Here is a 22,522-nt window from a genome sequence, read left to right as displayed (position 1 = left end):
AACCTAGCAGTTCAAAAGCATGCCAGTATGAGTAGATAAACAGGTACCGCTCTGGCAGGAAGGTAAACGGTTTTTCTGTGCGCTGCTCTGGTTCGCCAGAGTCGTGCTGGCCACATGACCCAGAAGCTGTACGCCGGCTCACTCGGCCAGTAAAGCGAGATGAGCGCCGCAACCCCAGAGTCGTCCACGACTGGACCTAATGGTCGGGGGTCCCTTTACCTTTACCTAAGCCTCAAAAGGCACAGCTATTCCCCTTTAAGAACAAACATCCGGGGGGGGGGGGAGAGAGAACACAGCAGCGCCCATAATCACATTTGTACCAAGAGACACCTGTGCTAATTCTCCCATTAGTAATGGTTTGTGGTTCCTCGTTCAGATAGCAGGGTGGAATTCTTGGGAAATGCCAAGTTAAATCCAAGCTGTTTTTGTTTTCTTTCTGGCACTCTAAACCAGGCTTTGCCAACATGGGTGCCTTAGATAAACTAGTTGCTAATCTCCCTTTCCTGAGGAGTGAGTGGTCGCAGATCAGATCTAGGCGCTTTTGGAAGAAATTGATTTAATCCATTTCCGTTGGAGTTTCAGCCTGGTTTTGGCATAGAAACCGCTTTGGTTGCCCTGTACAATGACCTCTGTCGAGAGAGACAGACAAGGGAAACATGTCCCTGTTAATTCTCCTCGACCTCTCAGCGGCTTTCGATACCATCAACCATGGTATCCTTCTGGAGCAGCTATCTGAAACAGCCACGTGGGCACCAGGTTGCCGAAGGCTGCCCTAAATGAATGTAAGCAGAAAGAGGAAGCGGTTGCCTGTTAGGGAGTAAGGCGGGACTAGAGCAACACCCAACCGGCCAATAGGAAGGCAGCACTGCCTCGGCTTCTCTTACCACTGGGCATGAGCTCAATCACCAGTTTGGGGTAAGCGATGTTGGAGCAGCCCACCTCGGACCCACACACTCGAGAACATTCTTCGGGGTCGACGCAGCCAACAGCATCTGAAACAGACACAAAGAGGGAGTGGTTGGGGAGCAACCATTGACTTTCTGGGTGCCTGTGTTTGTTTGTTTGTTTGTTTGCTTGCTTGCTAGCTTGTGAAATAAAAAAAATTAAAGTCTTATATATATATAATAAATGTTCATAAATGTACAGTGGTGCCCCGCAAGACGAACGCCTCGCAAGACGGAAAACCCGCTAGACGAAAGGGTTTTCCGTTTTGGAGGCGCTTCGCAAAATGAATTTCCCTATGGGGTTGCTTCGCAAGACGAAAAAATCTTGCGAGTCCCCGCAGGGTTTTTTCGCTTTTCCCCCCTTTTCCTAAGCCGCTAAGCCGCTTAACAGCTGATCCGCTGATAAGCCGCTTAACAGCTGATCGCTAGAAGCCGCTAGACCGCTGTAGCGCTAATCCGCTAAGCTGTCAATGGGCTTGCTTCGCAAGACGAAAAAACCGCTAGATGAAGAGAATCGCGGAACGCATTCTTTTCGTCTTGCGAGGCACCACTGTACCAGGCAAACACGTACATAAATATATAAACCACATGTCTGAAGCAGAACAGGAAAGCAGTCCTGGAGCCATTTTGACTCTCAAACTGACCAAATGTTTTCTCTGCAAGTTTGAAAGAAATGGAAAAGCCTCCTCACTGTCCTTTCCTTCACAAATCCTGTCTTAAGGGTATGTCTGTGTATGAATAGGGTGAGTCTGTGACCTGGCTCAGGAACTAAGTATTTGTCATTACAAAAGACTGGCCAGGCTCCCCAGGGTATCCAATCAAGTAACCATTAACAGGTAACTGGCCAGACAGGAGGTAAACAAGGCACTCAGATTTCTGTTGTAGACTGCCTCTTCTGTGATGTAGGTATGGTGTATCTGGAAGGTGTTCTTGGACTCCAGGGCAGGCAATTTAAAATGTCTATATAAGGGCGGACACACCTTTGTTCTGGGTCCTCCTCCTTTCCTGCGTGTGAGGGGAGCACCCTGTTGCAACAGATCAATAAAGATCAGGCTTACTAGCTGCTTTGCTTCTCAATATTCTCTGGTTGGCCTCTGTTATTTCCTCCGACCGATGGAGAACCTGCACAGGACTCTATAAGGGATCTTGTGTCCCCCATAAGGGAATAAGGGCAGATTTTAGTTTATTAAACTTGCTCAGTGGCGTAGCGTGGGGGGTGCAGGGGGGGCCGGCCACACCGGGCGCAACATCTGGGGGTTAGGGTTAGGGGGCGCAAATCCACGGGTTAGGGGGCGCAAATTACTTGCCTTGCCCCGGGTGCTGACAACCCACGCTACGCCACTGCACTTGCTTGCTTGCTTGTGATGCATTTTGTGTTCTCTCGGTGCCAGATTTACGTATAAAAATGAGGAACGTGAGAGAAGCCAAAAATTCAGCTGTCCTTCGAGCTGGGCTGGGTGGGCAGAGAGGTTTAAAGCCTCTTATTGACTCTGGCGCCACCTACTGATCTGCCCTACTAGCACCAATGGGCACCGGCCACCACTGATGGTGATGATATTAACAATGACTGTGATATAAATAAATGGCATTCATGTCAACCCAGAGCTTCTGGAAAGCTCACAAGTACCCACACAAGCAGAGGGCTTCTTTGGTTTTTCCAACTCCAAGGAAGTTTCGCACACAGGTGCGCAAAGTGAAACCTCCATATTCAGAGGCATTGTATCTCTGAGTCCCAGTTGCTGTTGCCTTCCAGCCCTGCTTAAGCATCTGACTGGCCACAGGTGCTTTCCAACACTGACCTTTGACCTGAGCCAGAAGACAAAAGGTACTGCGGCAAGAGAAAGAAGGAAACCAGGCCCTGGATTCCCAGCTGATGATGCCGAGAAGCTGCCCTCTGAAACCTACTCGCGAGGAGACCAAGCCCTAAAGCACACAGTGAAGGGCTTCCTTCCAAGATACGAGTGGGAGAGAATCAAACAAGCTCTACAAGTAATGGGCTACATGAAAATGGCGGAAATGACTGGCAGAATCCAAGACTAGGGAGAAGGGTTGGTGGAAGAAGATTGGAGGAAATTTAAAATTTATTTACAGAAACATTGTACAATTTTTGAATGTTGATGACATTGAAATGAACTGAAGAGGTTCTAGCAACAAGGTTAAAAATAAGATTGGATTGATAATAGATAAATTAATTGGATATGAATTTGCTGAATTAATTTTCAAAAGGGATACAAAAAAGGGAGATGTGAGGAAGTCAGGAAAATAAGTGAATCAAAGATGAGAATTTAAAAAGAGGGATTTTTGTTTTTTAGTGTGTTTTGTTTTTTTGTTTTTTATAAGTTAAATGTTTGTATTTTTTTGTACTTTGTAACTCTATATTTTTGTGTATGTGTTTTTTTCTTTTTTCTGCTTGTTGTTATTCATAAAACTTAATAAAATATTATTAAAAAAAAAAAAGAATCAAACAAGCTCCACCAGCTCTGCTCCGCTGGGAAGGCAAATACAGGAGCTGGAGGCATTTTTTTGAAGGAAAAATAAGACACACCGCAAACAAAACATCAAACTTAAAGCTCAGCCAGGCCAGAACTTCCCTCTCTCTCTCTCCCTCCTTCCCTCCCTCAGCCTGATAAGGAAATCTAGGGACACCGGCTTCTCCCGGGTGAGTCAATTTCCGGCCTTCCACGCATGCAATGGATCCGGGCAGAAGCAGCACGCATTTGCGATGCAGCCGAAGGAGTTAATGGACAGGTAGGAACAGGGACTCTCCGAAGGCGGGGAGACATGTGACGGCAGGTGGCGCAGGGAGGAGCAAATTACTCAAGCTGTTGCTTTTCTCTCTTTTTCTCTCTCCTCTGCTCCGCTCACACTCTCCAGGTTTCCATTTCTGGCTGAGACCTGCTGAGCTGCCTGGCTGCCGACCAGCAAAAAATAAATAAATTCACCCTCGAACGAAACCTACTCTCCCCTTCCACCTGAGAGAGTAATCCACGAGCTGGAAAGAATGAAAAACTACCCCTTCTGAATCCTGTCCGGCGAAAAGGAAAAATTCCTGGTTCCAACTCCTGCTGTTTGTTTGATTCTGGGGAGCAGTCTTGCTTGCTCCCATTTATTTTCTTATGGAAATTTGGAAGGTCAAGGGCAGAGGTGAAGGAAGCCGGCTATCCAAAGACTAGAGGGAAAGCATCAGCCAAGCCGGGATTTCAAAGCCGCCAGAATATTTAAGCATTTCCCGGTTGCTTGAATGCCACTGTCCGCTGCTCCCCGCCTGTTTCTGAAAGTTCAGGGAAGGAAAGAAACTTGAGCAAACTTTCTTCATCCTATCCAGGAATATATATTTTTTAACTCCACTGAGATGAGCTGATGGGTAAGCTGGGAAACTGAATGCCAGTGTTTAAAGACAGTTAAGGCCAAAGGACTCTTGGGTTGTGGTTGTTGTTTCTTTAAGCCGCAAAGGGAAACCGTTCACGAGGAATAGAGAAGCTGGGAGGGGCCTTATTTGCTGCTGGTTTTTCCTTAAACTCAGGGATACACCTCACTAAATTATTTCATTAAATTATCCACCTTTTTTATTTATTTTGGGCGGACCTTCCCCTCCTCCTCGGACCAGGGATCATGGCTTTCTCTCAGGTCCAGTGCCTCGATGACAGTCATGTCAACTGGCGCTCCAGCGAATCCAAGCCGGAGTTCTTCTACAGCGAAGAGCAGAGGCTGGCGCTGGAAGCGCTGGCGTCGAAAGGCCCAGATGCCTTCTACGAGGTCCTCAAGAAGGAGAACATCAGGGACTTCCTTTCGGAGCTGGAGCTCAAGAAGATTTTGGATACGCTGGAGACCTACGACCCCGGCTCAGAGTTCATCCCCCGAGGGGATGATGGTGGGGTTGACCTCAGCAGTCAGAACGGCGAGCAGGACCAAGTGCCTTCTTTGGAATACTGGCCGCAGAGGTCCGACCGGTCCATTCCACAGCTGGACCTCGGGTGGCCGGAGACCATCGCTTACCGTGGGGTGACTAGAGCTACTGTCTACATGCAGCCGCCTATTGACTGCCAGCCTCACATCAAGGAAGTCGTCCGCAAGATGATCTTCCAGGCTCAGAAGGTGAGAGTTGCCCTCTGGGTGCTGCGTTTGGGGCTGGGTGGTTAGAGAGCTCCCCTCTTGCCCAACCGAAACATCCCTTTTGTCTCCTCCAGAGGTTTGCCTAGAGGATGATGCACAGGCAAGTCTGGTCTGTTCCAGAATGAGCTCAGCCTGTCTGTACTTATCACTGGTACTTATCACTGCGGCACTGATCCAATCTCCCTGAGGAATGAGAGGGGGGAGCAAGTCTGTTTGGGCAGTCGCTGCTGGTTCAAAGTGATGGGGAAATGGGGACAAAGCTGGTCAGGAGCTCACTATGCCGGGTTCCCCCCCCCCCCCACACACACGTTGGTCACTGAGGCCACTGAAAGCCGTAGGCTCTTAATCTCAGGGCCGTGGGTTTGAATCCCGCTTTGGGCAAAAGATTCCTACACCCTTGTGGTCCCATCCAACTGTACAGTTTTATGATTCTATGAAATGGGGTGGAGAGGTGGAATGGATGGCAAAGAGAAGACCCAGTCGTGCTTCTGGTACTTTGACCATCTGATGAGCTCCCCAGAAAGTCATTTATGTAGCCTTTAGCATTCTGCTCAGTGCTCAGCACTCTGGGGTACAAACCTATCAGGAAAGGGGCAGCTTCTGATCTGTAAACGTGGCTCCCCAACTGCAGATACGCGTGGTGATTCGGTGGTGAAAGGCACTCCGTATGTCAAGCACATGCAAAGTCCAGCCCGGGGGCCTAATTTGGCCCCCACCAGTTGGTTTAATCCTAAAATCCTTTGGGGGGGAGATTGGGGGGGGAGCTTAACTTCTATCCTAAGAAAAGGTCAACAACTTTGGTCAGCCCTCACACATGTCCCTCTTTGAAAAAAGAAAAAAGGACACCCCTGCTGTATGTGCCCAGTGGCACTCTTTTCATCACTAGCACAGTGGTACCTCAGGTTACAGACTCTGCTAACCCAGAAATACAGAACAGAAATCGTGCTCTGGCAGCGTGGCGGCAGCAGGAGGCCCCATTAGCTAAAGTGGTGCCTCAGGTTAAGAACAGTTTCAGGTTAAGAACAGACCTACGGAACGAATTAAGTTCTTAACCAGAGGTACCACTGTACTATCTTCACACAGTCCTAGCCAGAACCCTAGTCACGGTTCCAAGCTCAAACGATGGTTCCTTCCTTCCTTGCGGAAAGGTCACGGGACAAGGTTAGAACACAGAACAGAAGCAGCCCAATTTGTTGCAATTAGAAAACCCGGCGTGTGAAGCCTGGAAGAGGAGGAAGGGCAGCCTTTCATCCCCGGCCTTTTCTGCATCAGTGTGCAGCCAAAGAGCGCCAGTGTGGCTCAGTGTCCTGGCGCAGCTTGCATCTCAGTTTCCCCATCTGTAAAATGGGAGTAACAATGACCTACTTCTCAGGCTGCTGCAAGCACGGGCAAGATGAACGGCTGCTCATGTAAAATCCGACATCAACCGCAAAGAATTTCAATCCACGCTGCAACCCACAGAAAACAGAAACAGTCTCTTCGTGCCTAAGCTTTATTGATATCACACTCCAAAAGCTCTGATCGGTCCTCCTCCTGTTTTCGCTTGATCAGTTTCAGCTTGGATAGTAACAGTGGGGGGGCGGAGTAACTTCAGTGCCTGAAATCCATCTTCAAACTTTAGGGAAGGCTGGCTCTCAGTAACCTAGCCAAATCTAGCTGGAATAAAACTATATTTCCATTGCAACAGGGGTAATAAGCCTGGTGCCTTCCATAGGTTAAGAGCATAAGAGGAGCCTGCTAAATCCGGCCAGTGGCCCGTCTAGTCCAGCATCCTGTTCTCACAGTGGCCAACCAGATGCCTGTGGAGAAACCCACAAGTGGGACCCGGGTGCAAAAGCATCACTCTCCCCTCCCGTGGTTTCCAGCAACCACAATTCAGAAGCATTACTGCCTCCAACCATGGAGGCAGATATTGTTGGCCTCCACCTCTTACCCTCCCTTCCCATTGGACAGGCTGGCTAGGGCTAATGGGAGTCTGGAGTGTATTGCAGAGGGTTGGACTAGATGACCCTCAGGAGTCCCTTTTCCAGCTCCACAGTTCTACGATTCTAACCTCTAGAGAGCACCACGACTGGCTGCTACTCCAGCGGCATTTTGTAAAGGGTTGGGGCAGCGAGGATAACTGTTAGAAAACCAAGATGGGTGGTTAAGGGTGTCTTAGCTCATGGCAGAGAAGGCTGGTTCAGGGCTTAGCCACATTTAAATTTCACCTGCTCATTCCAGGCATAATCTGCATTTCAAAGCTCCGTGTATGAGCACTCCAGAGATTTCTCCCATGAAAACCTGGTCTTTAAAGCTCCATCGGACCAAATGGCTATCTGTGGGAAACCCCAATTGACGTTTGTTCTGAATGAGCACTAAGGAACGAGATTCCACAGGGCAAAAATAAAACAAAACACCCAGAACACAGAGCTTTCGAGGGCAGACTTATGCTTGGGAAGAGCAGGGCAAAGTGTAAGGGTGGAGAAGCTCTCTCACATGTACACTCCTCACATTTGGTGACTGGAGCGTCAAGGAGCTGCTTGCGCATGAAAATGAAGCATCCCGGGTCACCTCACACATTCTGCGTTGGCACAACGGTCACTTCACACATTCAGCTGCCAGTCATCTGGTGCTGATGAGAAATTAAATTATAGAGCTCTGGTTTATTTTCCGCAGAAACATCACACATATTATTACTGTGCTTTGCTTGTTAGAATACATACCAAGGGACGGGTGTCATGTGGCCCTCCAGATGTAGCTTGACTGTCTCCTATGGTGCCTGAGCAGTAGACACTCTGACTGGCGGCGATAGGAATTGGGAGTCCCACAGCAACTAGAGGGCCACAGGTTCCCCATCCCTGATATAGACCCTAATAGAATATAACCACAAGGGACAGCTTGGTCTGTAAGTATTTGCCATGCTTACACACTATGGAATTTCCATATTCAGGGGCAGCATAACTCAGAGCACCAGATGCTGCAAACAGCTAGCATGTGATGACCTTTTGACCAAGGGGACTCTGGCCCATGAAAGAATATTCCACAATTAATTCACTGGTCTTTAAAGGTGCTAGCAAGGCACGCGGGTGGCGCTGTGGGTTAAACCACAGAGCCTAGGGCTTGCCGATCAGAAGGTTGGCGGTTTGAATCCCCGCGATGGGATGAGCTCCCGTTGCTCGGTCCCAGCTTCTGACAACCTAGCAGTTCGAAAGCACCTCAAAGTGCAAGTAGATAAATAGGTACCGCTCTGGTGGGAAGGTAAACGGCATTTCCATGCGCTGCTCTGGTTCACCGGAAGCGGCTTAGTCATGCTGGCTGCATGACCCGAAAGCTGTACACCAGCTCCCTTGGCCAATAAAGCGAGATGAGCACCACAACCCCAGAGTCGGCCACAACTGGACCTATTGGTCAGGGGTCCCTTTACCTTTACCTGAAGGTGCTAGCAAGACTCTCCCTTGCAATTTGACACTCTCAGTTACATTTGCTTTGGAAACTGAAGGAGATGGGTCCTTGCTCCCATCCAGCAAGGAGTTCCTAGCGAGCTTGTGCTAAGAATTAAAGCTATGCTGCATCAAATAATAAGGAAAGATAATGAGCGTTAGGCACAGTCAACCCATGATCAAATCTGTGGTCACAGAAAGGCACTTTGAAGTCCTCCTTCGATTGCACCATCAAAGGGATGGGTGGCTCCATAATTTGCTCAGTTAAAAAAGGGAGAGTCAGAGCCAATGATGCTCCATGAAAAGGACCAGGCTGACTCCGCTAAGGGCTGGCTGGACAAACTAGACCAGGGCTAGCAGAATACCAAGCTGGCCCCCAAAGGTTGCACTCCTATCTTAGGTCACCACCTTCTCACCTAGTGTGCAGAAGCAATTCCGCTTTGCTTGCAAGCCAGCCCTCCTCAACCTGGTGCCCTCCAGATGTTGTTGGACCTGGGAAGGTTGGAAGAATTCCAGCTGAAATACGAGTGGAAGTTGCTGGTGCTCAGAATGGAAACCAACCCAGCAGATACGTTTGGCGTTTGCAGCTGCCAATGTGGTTTTCAGCCCGCAAATAATATGCAATTGATGGCTTTCCTCAGCACCTATTTGCGCGGTGTTTCCTTTGCATTGAAATGGATGTTGCACAGTAACGTCATGATAACTTAGTTCCTTGTGTAAAATTCCACCACAGCAGGCCACAAGATGAGTAGCGCAGTTTTGATCGGAAGCCAAACTGCAGCAGAAGGGAAACAGCGCTGCATGAGACAAACCTGGGTTGGAGCAGAAATCAGTGCTTTCTTACACACACACACACACACACACCATTGAACTCCAATTCCCATCAGTCCCAACCCTCGGCTGTTCTAGCTGGGGCTGATGGGAGTTGTGGTCCAAGCTATCCAGAGGGCACCAGGTTAGGGAGGCTGGTTTAAGCTCCAGGAAGCCTTTCTGAAGGGATTCATTGGGAAGCAAATGCCAGAAAGCAGGCGTCAATGAGAGTGGGTGAAATAACTCTTATGGTCACCAGGTAGGAAAGATATTGTGGCTCTGATGTAGGACGTGTTGTACTTAAGGCCTCTCTGCCCAAACATTTCTTTAACGAGATCAAAAAAAGAAAAATAGAGGAGGATCTGACTCCTCCTAGGTCAACTTGTTCTGGAGCTGGGAATAGTTTTGGGGGGATTTAGTATCTTCCCGAAAGTCCAATGAGCTCCCAGCTTCAACTCGCTTTGTGTCTCCCTGTTGGCCGAAAACAGACACGCAGAAGGACGCTTGTTGCCCTTCTGCAACATTCATAACACCTGAAGTGTCTGCTTTAGAGGCTTCGCTGCGACCCAGCGGTGGTGTGTCAGGTGGACAAAGCGTCCTCTGGAGATGCAGCGACATGGGTGGCCATGCATGTGTGGCTGAATGGCTTACAAAGCATGACTGTGGAACAGTCACACCATCCCTAGTCCATACTGTCATTCGCTAGCTTGGAACATTCATCAGATGCAGGCAAGATGGTCACCATTAGTCACCATGGCTATATGGAAGCTCCAAGTTCAGAGGAAGTCCACCTCTGGGCTGTTGGCAGGAGGAGACTTCATGCCTTGCTTCGGTACTTACCAGGCTGGCTAGTGCAAGTCTTGTGTGGCACCTTGAGGGCCAACAAATTTATTAGGAGCACAGGGAGTTGTCCAGCTAGCTCAGTATTGTCCACACTGTCTGGGAGAGACTATCCAGGGTTTCCGTCCTACCCAGGGATGCTAGGGACTGAAACCAGGACCTTCTACATGCAAAGCAGATGTTCTACCATTGAGCTACAGCCCTTGCTTATGACACAAGCTTTTGTGGACTGTCCACATTCTCCATGGCGAATGTGCACAATGGCTGGTCATTATGCATATTAACTGATGAGTTCCGCACCACTCATAACGTATATCCCAAATTTAATGGTTTCTGGGTGATGTGGAGGAACCCCAGTGCTTCTGATAACTGGATCTATCCTTCTGAGATCCACCTCCAGCTGGCTTGACATCTTCCTGTCCTCTCTTAGCCGTGTTTGCTGTTGCCCCCACTTCGTGCATTTCCCCGTCTCTCAAGACTGGCAATCACCTTGACGGCTAAGTCAGAGCCATTTCTCCATCAGCAAGCACGTTCAAGGCCTTCTCCCACATAGCAGAGGCAGAAAACTGTGAATGGCAGGTCAGGAGCATTATCTGAAGAGGTGTTTGGGAAACGTATCCCATTTTGAGTATGCACCAGCGGCTACAGACAAGCATTGCCTGGGCTCATTCCATGCGTTCCTTCACAGCAGCCAAGCCATATTCCAATGAGGTGTACAGTGCATCTGCACAAGCTTATTTTTGCAGGGTATTTTCAAAAACCCGTATTTCATTATATACCCCTAGTGACTCCTTCAGGAGCATTGAAGAGAGTTCCCCACTCTTGCTCTTAGCCAGTTTGCAGATTTCTTTCTTTCTTTCTTTCTTTCTTTCTTTCTTTCTTTCTTTCTTTCTTTCTTTCTTTCTTTCTTTCTTTCTTTCTTTCTTCTTATTAACTAATTTCTGCATGCATGCAACAGCCTAAACGGCCCATTACTCAAGACGAGCGATGGGAGCATCTGCCCATTACTGTTCTCTCGGTTTCTCAGTTTCCTAAACTTTGGTTCAGCTCTTCACATTTCTGCAGCAAATTGAGATTCCACCCAACCCACCTCCCCACAAAAAAATCTCCATCGGTTAATTTTCCAGCATTTTGGTGCAAATTTCTCCAATTTTTATGCACAGTTTTGACTGAGGAACAAGTTTCTCGAAGCGATTTCTCCTCATATGTATGTTGTTTTCATGATGAGGTTCATTTTTATGGACTCTCTCACCTGTTATAAGTGCTTTGGTAGGCACTGTGTGCTTGGAGAAAATGCACTGCAAAATTTGTAGAGGTTTGAATTAAGAAGAACGGCTGTGTTTCAATCCGCACACTGTTTCAGAAAATGCACATTTGATAGTCAGCCTTAAATGTGAACTGAATAGAATTTCCCCTCCCCTCCCTACTTCCATCTCTAATTTCTGTCGTTATGTGGTTTATCTACAACTCTTGTTTCAAAACGTAGCTGGAAATGACCACAGGAAATCACCTGTGGGATGCTTGAGTCCCACAATGTGCAATTCATGATGGGCTCCAAGAGGCCCGGATTTAGGTTTGATGAGACCCTAAGCTACTGAAGGTAATGGGTCCCTTTATATGTCCAGCTGTCCTTTGTCACGGAGATTGGCGGTTCAAATCCCCACAACAGACGGATGGGGTGAGCTCCCATTGTTCAGTCCCTGCTCCTGCTAACCTAGAAGTTCGAAAGCACGTCAAAGTGCAAGTAGATAAATAGGTACCGCTCCGGTGGGAAGGTAAACAGCATTTCCATGCACTGCTCTGGTTCGCCAGAAGCGGCTTGGTCATGCTGGCAACATGACCCGGAAAAACTGTCTGTGGACAAATGCCGGCTCCCTTGGCCAGCAAAGTAAGATGAGCACCGCAACCCCAGAGTCGTCTGCGACTGGACCTAACTGTCAGGGGTCCTTTGTCAACAACAAACTGTCACTGTTTTTTGTTTTGAATATATGCTATATGGTAATTTATGGACCTAATAGGTATCTAAAGCCATTTGCATATGCAGAGTGCAGGCACCCTATATATAGAAATGAGCAAACCAGTGATATTTTAGGGAGCAGGCTAGCAGGCTGGGGCCATTACTTACATCATAGAAGCCTACACAACACAAAACACTGTTGCTGTACGTAGGTTTTATTTTATTTGCTTTTTATCTTATATTTTGGAAATGTACATCCAGGGTTGTTTTTTCCTTTAATTTGTTGGGGGGCCCTCAAGAGAGTGGGGCTCTAAGCTGTAGCTTGCTTAGCTTATACGTAAATCTGGCATTGGGCTCCAAGTCTGTTACCTCAAATTCTGTGAAAGCAGCACATTCCCCTCACACTGATTCAACCTGGCCTGTGTGGGAATGGACCTTGGTCAGAGCAGGGATCGAGGGAGGATCACACTGAGCTGAACGCACGATGTAGAAGGACAATAAAGCAGAGCAGAGCAGCAAACACAAGGGCAAAGTTCTTTGGAGATACCTTCCCTCAGCGTAATCACCTCTCACATCTGCCCAGATGACATAAGGCCTGTGTGGCACAAACAATTGTGGTGGGGAGAAAGACTCAACAGAATTGTATTTTATTGTGCGAGAGAAGCTTCTAGATGGAACTCTGGGTGACAACAGATCTGCACAAGCTCTGTTGGGTGTCAGCCATGCCATAAGGTCCCAGAAACGAGAAGTAATCGACCAGAAATATTATCTTGTGGAAATCAACTAAATAATAAAAATCAAAAAGCTTAAGGAAAAGTTTTTTTCCAAAGCCTTAATGGGATGCCGACTACAAACCTCGTTTCACTGAACTATTCAGTTTCCTCAGAAGGAAATTGAAAAATCATAAACTTTAAATGACCAAAATTCAAACAAGGGTAGAACCCCAACAATTCTGATGTATTATAATCCTAGCCCAACCTAGGTTAAGCAAAGCGCAGTAATAAAGGATGGAAGACTCAAAAGTACAGTTTCTAATACTGAATTTACAAAAAAGGTTTGAAAATCTAAATAGCAAGTTTTAAACAAACCCAAACGTGAAGATGGCAAAGCACAATGATAAGGGATTGAAGACACAACTGTGAAAATTCTAGTGCTACTTTTACGAAAAGGTATAAAAACCTAAATGGCACAAATTCAAAGAAAGGAATACAAGATAAAGCTACAGATAGGTAGCCGTGTTGGTCTGCCATAGTCAAAACAAAACAAAATTCCTTCCAGTAGCACCTTAAAGACCAACTAAGTCTACGATAAAGCTGTTTTAGATTTTGAACAAATTCAAGAACAGGGCTGAAACGCTCCCATGGTCTAGATGTTACTGCTGATGTTAAAGACTGATCACAGCTTCTGACTTGAAATCGGCCGTCCCAGTTTTTTAGGCTTGGCCCCACCCCACCCCCCTCACAGCGCTGCCCCAGCAGCGGATCCTGCCTCTCTGCCCCTCGCAACATGGCCGTCAGTTCTGAGCTTGGCGGCGCGTTTTGATTATGTCACTTGCCAGGGTACCGCCAGGAACTGGAGGCAGAGACAGAGAGGCTTAAAAGAGCCACAGTGCAAACTGGACCTGATAGTGGCAAGTCTTGAGCAGCTGGAGTCTACCAAGCCGCAGATACTGAATTGGGCCACAGATCCAATTTGGATCGTGATGCTGCCACACGGGATCAAGTGAGCCCACTTTGCAATCCAAGTGGGATGGAATCATTCCTAGCCATCTGCAATTCTATGAGCTACAAAAATGTTTTTGCCAAACTGCATCATAGGAAAAAATCCAGGATTGTCACATTCTGACACGAAGGGGGATAAGCTACAGGATCCGCAGATTTATTCAGTAGTTTGGCCAGTGCAAAGCAACCTCCAGAAACTTGAAATCCTCCATTCCTAGTGCTGGGAGCCATGAGCATGAAACAGAACCTCCACCTGCAGGGGTAGTGTACCTGGGAGTCATAATGTTGAAGGCAAACAACAGGCAGGGCTGTTGCCTTTCTATTTTGCTTTGAGGGCTTCCCAACTACCTTCTGGTTGGCTGCTGTGGGAAAGAGGATGTTGTGCTAAGATGGGCCTTTGGTCTGATCCCGTTGAAGGATTGTCCTGATGTTCTCAATAGCGTAAAGGTAAAGGGACCCCTGACCATTAGGACCAGTCGTGGCTGACTCTGGGGCTGCGGCGCTCATCTCGCTTTACTGGCCGAGGAAGCCAGCGTACAGCTTCCGGGTCATGTGGCCAGCATGACTAAGCCGCTTCTGGCGAACCAGAGCAGCGCACAGAAACGCCGTTTACCTTCCTGCCAGAGCGGTACCTATTTACCTACTTGCACTTTGACGTGCTTTTGAACTGCTAGGTTGGCAGGAGCAGGGACCAAGCAACGGGAGCTCACCCCATCGCGGGGACTCAAACTGCCGACCTTCTGATTGGCAAGTCCTAGGCTAAGTGATTTAACCCACAGCGCCACCCCTCAATAGCATAGCCTGTGCTGAAAGGGGTTCTGAGATTTCCAAGGCAACAATTCACACCAATTCAGCCGCTTCTCAACAACCTACAACTGAAAACCAGCTTCCTAAAAGATGCTTTTGCAATCTGACCTCCAATGGGTTCCTTTCTCTACGGCACAATCCCATTCTCCCCCACACTCGCACCTCTCCCCCAAACCATGAATCTCGTTAGTAATTGCAGGATGCAAAATGATTGGCGTCCTGGAGATGAAAGGAGAGGGAGAATAAACAGGTGTGCTTAGCAAAATTCACTTTGTTCCTACCTCTGGCTTTCCCAACAGTTAACCGTCCGACTCTTAATTGTGTGTTTCTGGACGCAGACCAGCAGCCACCTTTGAGAAGGTGGGAAAACAGGTGAATTAATAATGCCCCTGTTTTTCTCCAGTACCGAAATGACCTGACATTTTATACGCGTTAATTAAAAGAGGAAAGTAAGGGCCGCACAGCCTCTCCACTTCCATAAACAGACTGGGAGGAATCTGAACCACAGTGACATTAATGCCCCTTTGTTTCTAATCCATTCAGAAATGCAGACCGACAACATATTCTGAATACCCAGCTGGTGTGTTCAAATCTAAGGGAAAAGAAGCAGAAGACAATGAGAGAGAGAGAGAGAGAGAGAGAGAGAGAGAGAGAGAGAGAGAGAGAGAGAGAGAGAGAGAGGTGGGCTGGAATCTATGCTTAAGACCAATCAATATGGAAAAAATATGGAAAAAAATAATATCTGGCAGTGGGAAATAGGTAGACATCTTTTCTTACTAAGGAAACAGAAAGGGGTTTGTGGTACCATAAGGATGCAAGCTAAACCTTTGGTGGAAGCCTTCTCGGTGTTGGCCCCACAATTCTGGAATACTCTCCCTGGCGAGGTCCCACACGCTCCCTCTTTGCCCAGTTTTTAGATAGAATACATTTTACAATTGATCTCTGACATTTTATGTGAATTCTCCTTCCTTGGAGGTTTTTTTAGCAGAGGTTGGGTGGCCGATGCTTTAGCTGAGATTCCCTCATTGCGGGGGGTTGGACTAGATAACGTTTGGGTCCCTTCCAGCTCCACAATTCTATGAAATTGCTGCAGCACCGGATTTGCAGAGCTCTGCATGTTTTCCACGCACGTTAGGCGTAGAAATGCTGCAAAACGACCCTGACTCAGAATGGAAAAAAATATAAGCCGAGAACGTCGCTTTGGAAGGGAAATCTTCAAAGATGCCTTTGGAGCCTGCACAAAGGCAACTTAGCTTCCAGCCAGGCAGCAGATACCTACTGGTGCCTCCAAGCAAACAGAACTGCCTTAACAAGCAGACGCAGGGTGCTGTTTATCTAACTGCATTTGTTTAGCCCTGCCTCCAGGTTAATCCTCTTTCTGACAGCAGTTGCCACTTTCCAAACTGTTTGTGTGCTGTAGCAGTTTTCCAGCGAAGCTGCCACCCGCCTCTTGCCAGCATGGATGCAAACATTTCCTTATAGCAACGCAGGTTAAACAGTATTATAAGAAAATATAAGGTCATATATATATATATATATATATATATATATATATATATATATATGTTCATAAATGTACCAACCAAGCACGTACAGTGGTACCTCAGGTTAAGTACTTAATTCGTTCGTTCCGGAGGTCCGTACATAACCTGAAACTGTTCTTAACCTGAAGCACCACTTTAGCTAATGGGGCCTCCTGCTGCTGCCGCGCTGCCAGAGCACGATTTCTGTTCTCATCCTGAAGCAAAGTTCTTAACCTGAAGCACTATTCCCGGGTTAGTGTAGTCTGTAACCTGAAGCGTATGTAACCTGAAGCGTATATAACCCGAGGTTATATAGCACAGCACAGGAAGACCTACCTGAAACAATTTTGACTCCCAAACTAACCAAATGTTTTCTCTGCAAGGAGGGAGGGGGGTTAGGAAACCTTCCTATTGTTACAGGAATTTAGTAATCACTATTTCAAAGGCAATCAGATAAGGCATTATCAGATAACCTGGCAGACAGGAAAAACAACAACATTCAAATTTCTGTTTTAGATCGCCTCTCTGTGATGTAGGTATGATGTTTGTAGGGGGTGGTCTTGGGTTACACAACCCTTCTGTGGTGTATGTATGATGTATGGAGGAGTGGTCTTGAGCTCCAGGGCAGGGAATTAAAAATGTCTATATAAGGGCAGTGTGGGAGGCAGTGGAGGACAGAGGTGCCTGCCGTTCTCTGGTCCATGGGATCCATGGGTCACGAAGAGTCGGACACGACTAAACGACTAAACAACAACAAATATAAGGGCAGGCACACCTTTGTTCTAGGTCTTCCTCCTTTCCTGCGTGTGAGAGGAGCACCCTGTTGCAACAGGTCAATAAAGATCAGGCTTACTAGCCTGTGACCTGGATCAGGAACTAAGTATTTATCATTACAAACGACTGGCCAGGCTCCCCAGGCAATCCAATCAAGTGACCATTAAACAGGTAACTTGGCAGATAGGAGGTAAACAAAGCACTCAGATTTCAGCCCTTCTGTGATGTAGGTATGATGTACGGGGGGGGGGGGTCTTGATCTACAGGGTGCAAATTTCAAAAGTCTATATAAGGGCTTGCACACCATTGTTCTGGGTTCCTCCTCTCTCCTGCATGTGGTGAGTTGCAACAGATCAATAAAGATCAGGCTTACTAGCTGCTTTGCTTCTCAATATTCTCTGGTTGGCCTCTGTCATTTTCTCCTACCAATAGGCAACCCACATAAGGACTCTATACAGGCTCTTGGAAGAAGGGCAGGTTTTGTTTACAACAACAGGGAGCCTCTGTGACCTGGGGCCAGTCACTGCTTCCCAGCTGAATCTACCTCACAGGGTTGTTGTTAGGATAAAATGGGGCTGGGGAGAAGCCATGTGTGGCACCTCGAGCTGCTTGGAGGATAGGTGCAATGTAAATAGAATAAGGAAGTCAATAAACTGTGCACGAAGTGCGTCACACATTTGCAATGGGCAGTAGAAAGGCTATAAAGGTAAAGGTAAATGTAAAGGGACCCCTGACCATTAGGTCCAATCGTGGACGACTCTGGGGTTGCGGCACTCGTCTCGCTTTATTGGCCGAGGGAGCCGGCATACAGCTTCCGGGTCATCATCATAATAATAATAATAATAATAATAATAATAATAATAATAATTTATTATTTGTACCCCGCCCATCTGGCTGGGTTTCCCCAGCCACTCTGGGCGGCTTCCAACAAAGATGAAAGATACACTAAAATGTCCCATATTAAAAACTTCCCTGAACAGGGCTGCCTTCAGATGTCTTCTGAATGTCAGGTAGATGTTTATCGCTTTGACATCTGATGGGAGGGCGTTCCACAGGGCGGGTGCCACTACCGAGAAGGCCCTCTGCCTGGTTCTCTGTAACTTGGCCTCTCGCAGTAAGGGAACCGCCAGAAGGCCCTCGGAGCTGGACCTCAGTGTCCGGGCAGAACGATGGAGGAGGAGACGCTCCTTCAGATACACTGGACCGACTGAGCCGCCTCTGGTGAACCAGAGCAGCACATGGAAACACCGTTTACCTTCCCACCGGAGTGGTACCTATTGATCTACTTGCACTTTGATGTGTTTTCAAACTGCTAGGTTGGCAGGAGCAGGGACCGAGCAACGGGACCTTACCCTGTCGTGGGGATTCGAACCACTAACCTTCTGATCGGCAAGTTCTAGGCTCCGTGGTTTAACCCACAGCACCACCTGCGTCCCTTAGAAAGGCTATAGATTCATAATAATTACAAAGTGCTTTGTACAATTGCAATAAGCTTTATAAAGAAAACAGCGACAGATCATTATTAGGTGATAACGAAGATGATGAGAGGGCTGTGATGTTGGGCAGCTAGCAAATTGGCCAGCTGCACAGAGGGGAAGCTTAAGTAGGTCAGGACGAGAGGCACTGCCTAATCGATAGATCTGCATTTAGTGGATTGAGTTGATGGCATATGCATGCCACTTAGCCATGTGTGCCTCAGCTTCCCAATCTGTGAAATGGGTCAGGTGAGAGCATCCTTACCTCCCATAGAGAGGAAGCAATGAGAGGAAGTAAGGAGATGCAATGAGGTCGAGGGTATGTTCTTTCATGTGTGGTGAATCTATAAAAGGGTAAAAGAGTATTGGGAAATAATTTATAATGAATTGAAAAAAATGTTTAAAAGCACCTTTCCAAAAAAAGGGATTCTTGCTGGGGATAATTCAGGTGGAAATTCCCAGGTGTCAAAAAAGGTTATTTACGTACACCACTGTTTTGTTAGCCCCAAAATGGAAAACGAGTGAGGTCCCAACCATAGAAGAATGACAACTTAAACTGCTGGAATATGCACAGCTTGCGGAACTAAATTATGGAACAAGAGAACAAGAAGAACATTCGTTTAAAATAGATTGGAAAGTGTTTATTGAAAATGTGAAAACATTAGCAGCATTAAGATAAATTCAACAGTGTAAATAAATTTTGATGGACGTAATAATGGAATACTGAATGGTTTAGTTTATATAAAATATGCAGGGATTTATGCTTTGCAAAATGAACCATGGAAAGAGAAGAAGGGAAGTCATTGATATTTTAAGGCTGTCTAAATGAATATTCTAAATGGTAAAACAGAATATATATATATATATATATATATATATATATATATATATATGCAGGTTTTGGTGTCCTCGGGTGTCTTCCCGTGTAAAAGTTGGGGTGTCTAGGCGACGTTTCGACGAGGTCTCACTCGTCATCTTCAGGCTGGTGCTTTCGGCTTCTTGTTACTGGAACAGAGCAGGATCTCAGTGTTTGAGTTCCTATAAATACTGTTGAGGGGGTGTGGTGTATAGCCTCCAATGTTCTGGGCAGAGAGGAAGTTCCCAGGCTAGTGTGCCTTTTCTTCTTTTGTTCCTTAATTACTTGAGGGATATCTTGAGTGATTTCTTGAGTGATATCCTGAGTACCACTTAGGTGGGTCATTGGGTGTGGATTAGTTGCTAAAGTCTTTGTGTCTTGACCTCTTGAACTTTGTGAAGAGTTTTTCTGAGAAGATGGCTGTACTGCACTTAGTTGTGCTCTGGCTTGGCTTCGTGTATAGGGGCGAGCTGTGGTTTTGTGGCCTGTGTCAGCCAGATCTGTGTAGGGATTGCAGGGGGGTGCAGCATCCGGAGGTGCCACCATGGTTTGGCTACTGGATGGTGTCTGTAATTGTCTGTAATTGGTGTTTGTAATTGGTGTTTCCCTCACAACATGAACAAGCGTGACGACACATCCCGCTTGCCAGACATCTGGAAATTAGCCCTCCCCACAAAAACTGACACCAGATCCAGAGGCACACAGAACGCCATCACCAATCAACCACACCAGACCCAAACCCAGACCCTCTCCACAGATAAATTACAGACACCATCCAGTAGCCAAACCATGGTGGCACCTCCGGATGCTGCACCCCCCTGCAATCCCTACACAGATCTGGCTGACACAGGCCACAAAACCACAGCTCGCCCCTATACACGAAGCCAAGCCAGAGCACAACTAAGTGCAGTACAGCCATCTTCTCAGAAAAACTCTTCACAAAGTTCAAGAGGTCAAGACACAAAGACTTTAGCAACTAATCCACACCCAATGACCCACCTAAGTGGTACTCAGGATATCACTCAAGAAATCACTCAAGATATCCCTCAAGTAATTAAGGAACAAAAGAAGAAAAGGCACACTAGCCTGGGAACTTCCTCTCTGCCCAGAACATTGGAGGCTATACACCACACCCCCTCAACAGTATTTATAGGAACTCAAACACTGAGATCCTGCTCTGTTCCAGTAACAAGAAGCCGAAAGCACCAGCCTGAAGATGACGAGTGAGACCTCGTCGAAACGTCGCCTAGACACCCCAACTTTTACACGGGAAGACACCCGAGGACACCAAAACCTGCATTCCTGTACCCGTGAAAATCTACGAAAGCATATATATATATATATATATATGGAAGCAATGCTAAATTAATGAATGGCTTACACAAGGAACCCTACTGATATGCTGGAATGAAAGGCTCTGAACGCAATATAAACAGGATGATTAATTTTTTAAGCCAGAGAAGGAATATGCAAAACAAAGGGGGGGGAGGTACAATCTGCTTTCTTCTAAGAAGGAAGGGCTACTCCAACAGAGAGCAAACTGAGGCAGAGAAGGCCTTTGGTACCAAGCTAAATCCCCAACGTAAGTCGCGTATTCTTCTAAGCTCACCCTAGCATGCCAGTGGAAGTTTGCTTCCTAACGCCATCCAGTTTCTAGCCCTCATGAATGCAAAGATACTCTTGAAAGTGTGTGATCAAGTGCTCTGCCTCTCTCCACAGGTTGTCGCTGTGGTCATGGACATGTTCACGGATGTAGACATCTTCAAAGATCTCCTGGACGCGGGTTTCAAGCGGAAAGTGGGCATCTACATCATCTTGGACGAGACCAACTTGAAATATTTCCTCCAGATGTGCGAGCGAGCCCAGATGCACACTGGACACCTAAAGGTAAGGCCAGCCCTGATCCCTAAGAGTCGTCCTGTTAGATTTCTGTAGTAAAAAAGGGACCTCTGGCAGGTACAACAAAACACAAAGTGATCCCTTAAGCCAAAGGTGTAATCAGTAGCTTCTCCCATTACTAGCTTCTCATTACTGAAATTGCAACTTTCCCAAATTCCATGCCCTTTGCTTTAAAGAAGATGGAAGAACTCACCATCCATTTATATATCCAGGTAGGAAGGTCCTGGGTTTGCATGCAGTCACTATGGCACCAGTTCTGCCAGCAACTCTGTCAGTAAGAGCATGCGACTCTTAATCCCAGGGTTGTGGGTTCGAGTCCTGCGCTGGGCAAAAGATTCCTCCATTTGCAGGGGGTTGGAGTAGATTACCCCCCGTGGTCCCAGCTCTGTGATTCTACGAATGAACTGTATCCAACCAAATTCAACAGTTCTACCCGGAGTAAATGAATGGTAAAGGTAAAGGAACCCTGGATGGTTAAGTCCAGTCAAAGGTGACTATGGGGTTGCGGCGTTCATCTTGCTTTCAGGCCAAGGGAGCCGGCGTTTGTCCACAGACACCTTTCTGGGTCATGTGGCCAGCAGGACTAAACCACTTCTGGCGCAATGGGACACTGTGACGGAAACCAGAGCGCACGGAAAATGCTGTTTACCTTCCCACCGGAGCGGTACCTATTTATCTACTTGCACTGGCGTGCTTTCAAACTGCTAGATAGGCAGGAGCTGGGACAGAGCAACTGGAGCTCACCCCGTTGCGGGGATTTGAACCGCCAACCTTCTGATTGGCAAGCCCAAGAGGCTCAGTGGTTTAGACCGCAGCGCCACCCGCATCCCTAGTCACGCCCATCAATTACAACGGGTCTAAGTCAGAGAAGGACTAGCCTTCTCCCAATATGAGAAGGTACAACCCAATATGTATTTATTTTTAGTAAAGTCTTTGATGAGTTTCACATCACACTCTCTCAACAAATCCTTTCAACAACCCCAGAAAGTGGTCTGAAGGTTTGTGTATATGTCACACAGGCCTGGGAAATCTGCAAAATGTGGTATCAAATTCCACTTCCTGAGATTTATTTTTTAAAAAAACAACAACAATTCAAAGTTTCTAGGATTGATTAATGTAAAGATACGCTTGAAAGAGTAAGATCTCAGATGCCAGAGAGGTAGGTAAAATAAATTCCCAGGGGTCAGTACAAACACTTCAGTCAGTGACCTGAGCAGCTACTTGTCCTTTCTTGTGAGCACCAAAGCCAGCATAATTTGTAGAAAACACTCAAGATGGCAGACTAATTTATGTGAAGAGAATATATGCATTTAAAAAAGAAAATACAACATTCGGGGAATACAACAGTCCTTGGCACATAATTCCAATTTGCTTAGCCGAG

General features: G+C 46.9%; 2 protein-coding genes across 3 annotated transcripts in view; one reads left to right on the top strand and one right to left on the bottom strand.

Annotated features, from left to right (window-relative positions):
* SLC5A10 (solute carrier family 5 member 10) overlaps positions 1-22,522 on the bottom strand; it is a 98,940-nt gene that overhangs the window by 20,680 nt on the left and 55,738 nt on the right. The window contains exon 10 of the mRNA XM_081889194.1: positions 885-992. Within this exon, the coding sequence (XP_081745320.1) occupies positions 885-992 (108 nt within the window). The remainder of the gene's footprint in view (positions 1-884; positions 993-22,522) is intronic.
* The window catches only part of FAM83G (family with sequence similarity 83 member G), a 42,049-nt gene continuing 23,131 nt past the window's right edge, over positions 3,605-22,522 (top strand). The window contains exons 1-3 of one of the 2 annotated variants that reach the window (XM_081889136.1): positions 3,605-3,692; positions 3,819-5,039; positions 20,962-21,129. In XM_081889136.1, the coding sequence (XP_081745262.1) occupies positions 4,557-5,039; positions 20,962-21,129 (651 nt within the window). In that variant the 5' untranslated portion in view covers positions 3,605-3,692; positions 3,819-4,556. Of the gene's footprint in view, positions 3,693-3,755; positions 5,040-20,961; positions 21,130-22,522 lie in introns of those variants that run through there. The other variant, XM_081889137.1, reaches the window with a different exon arrangement.

The sequence above is a fragment of the Podarcis melisellensis genome (assembly GCF_964234715.1).
Source record: "Podarcis melisellensis genome assembly, chromosome: 14".
In the NCBI taxonomy this organism is placed as follows: Eukaryota; Metazoa; Chordata; class Lepidosauria; order Squamata; family Lacertidae; genus Podarcis; species Podarcis melisellensis.
This window is presented reverse-complemented; position numbering and strand designations above follow the sequence as displayed.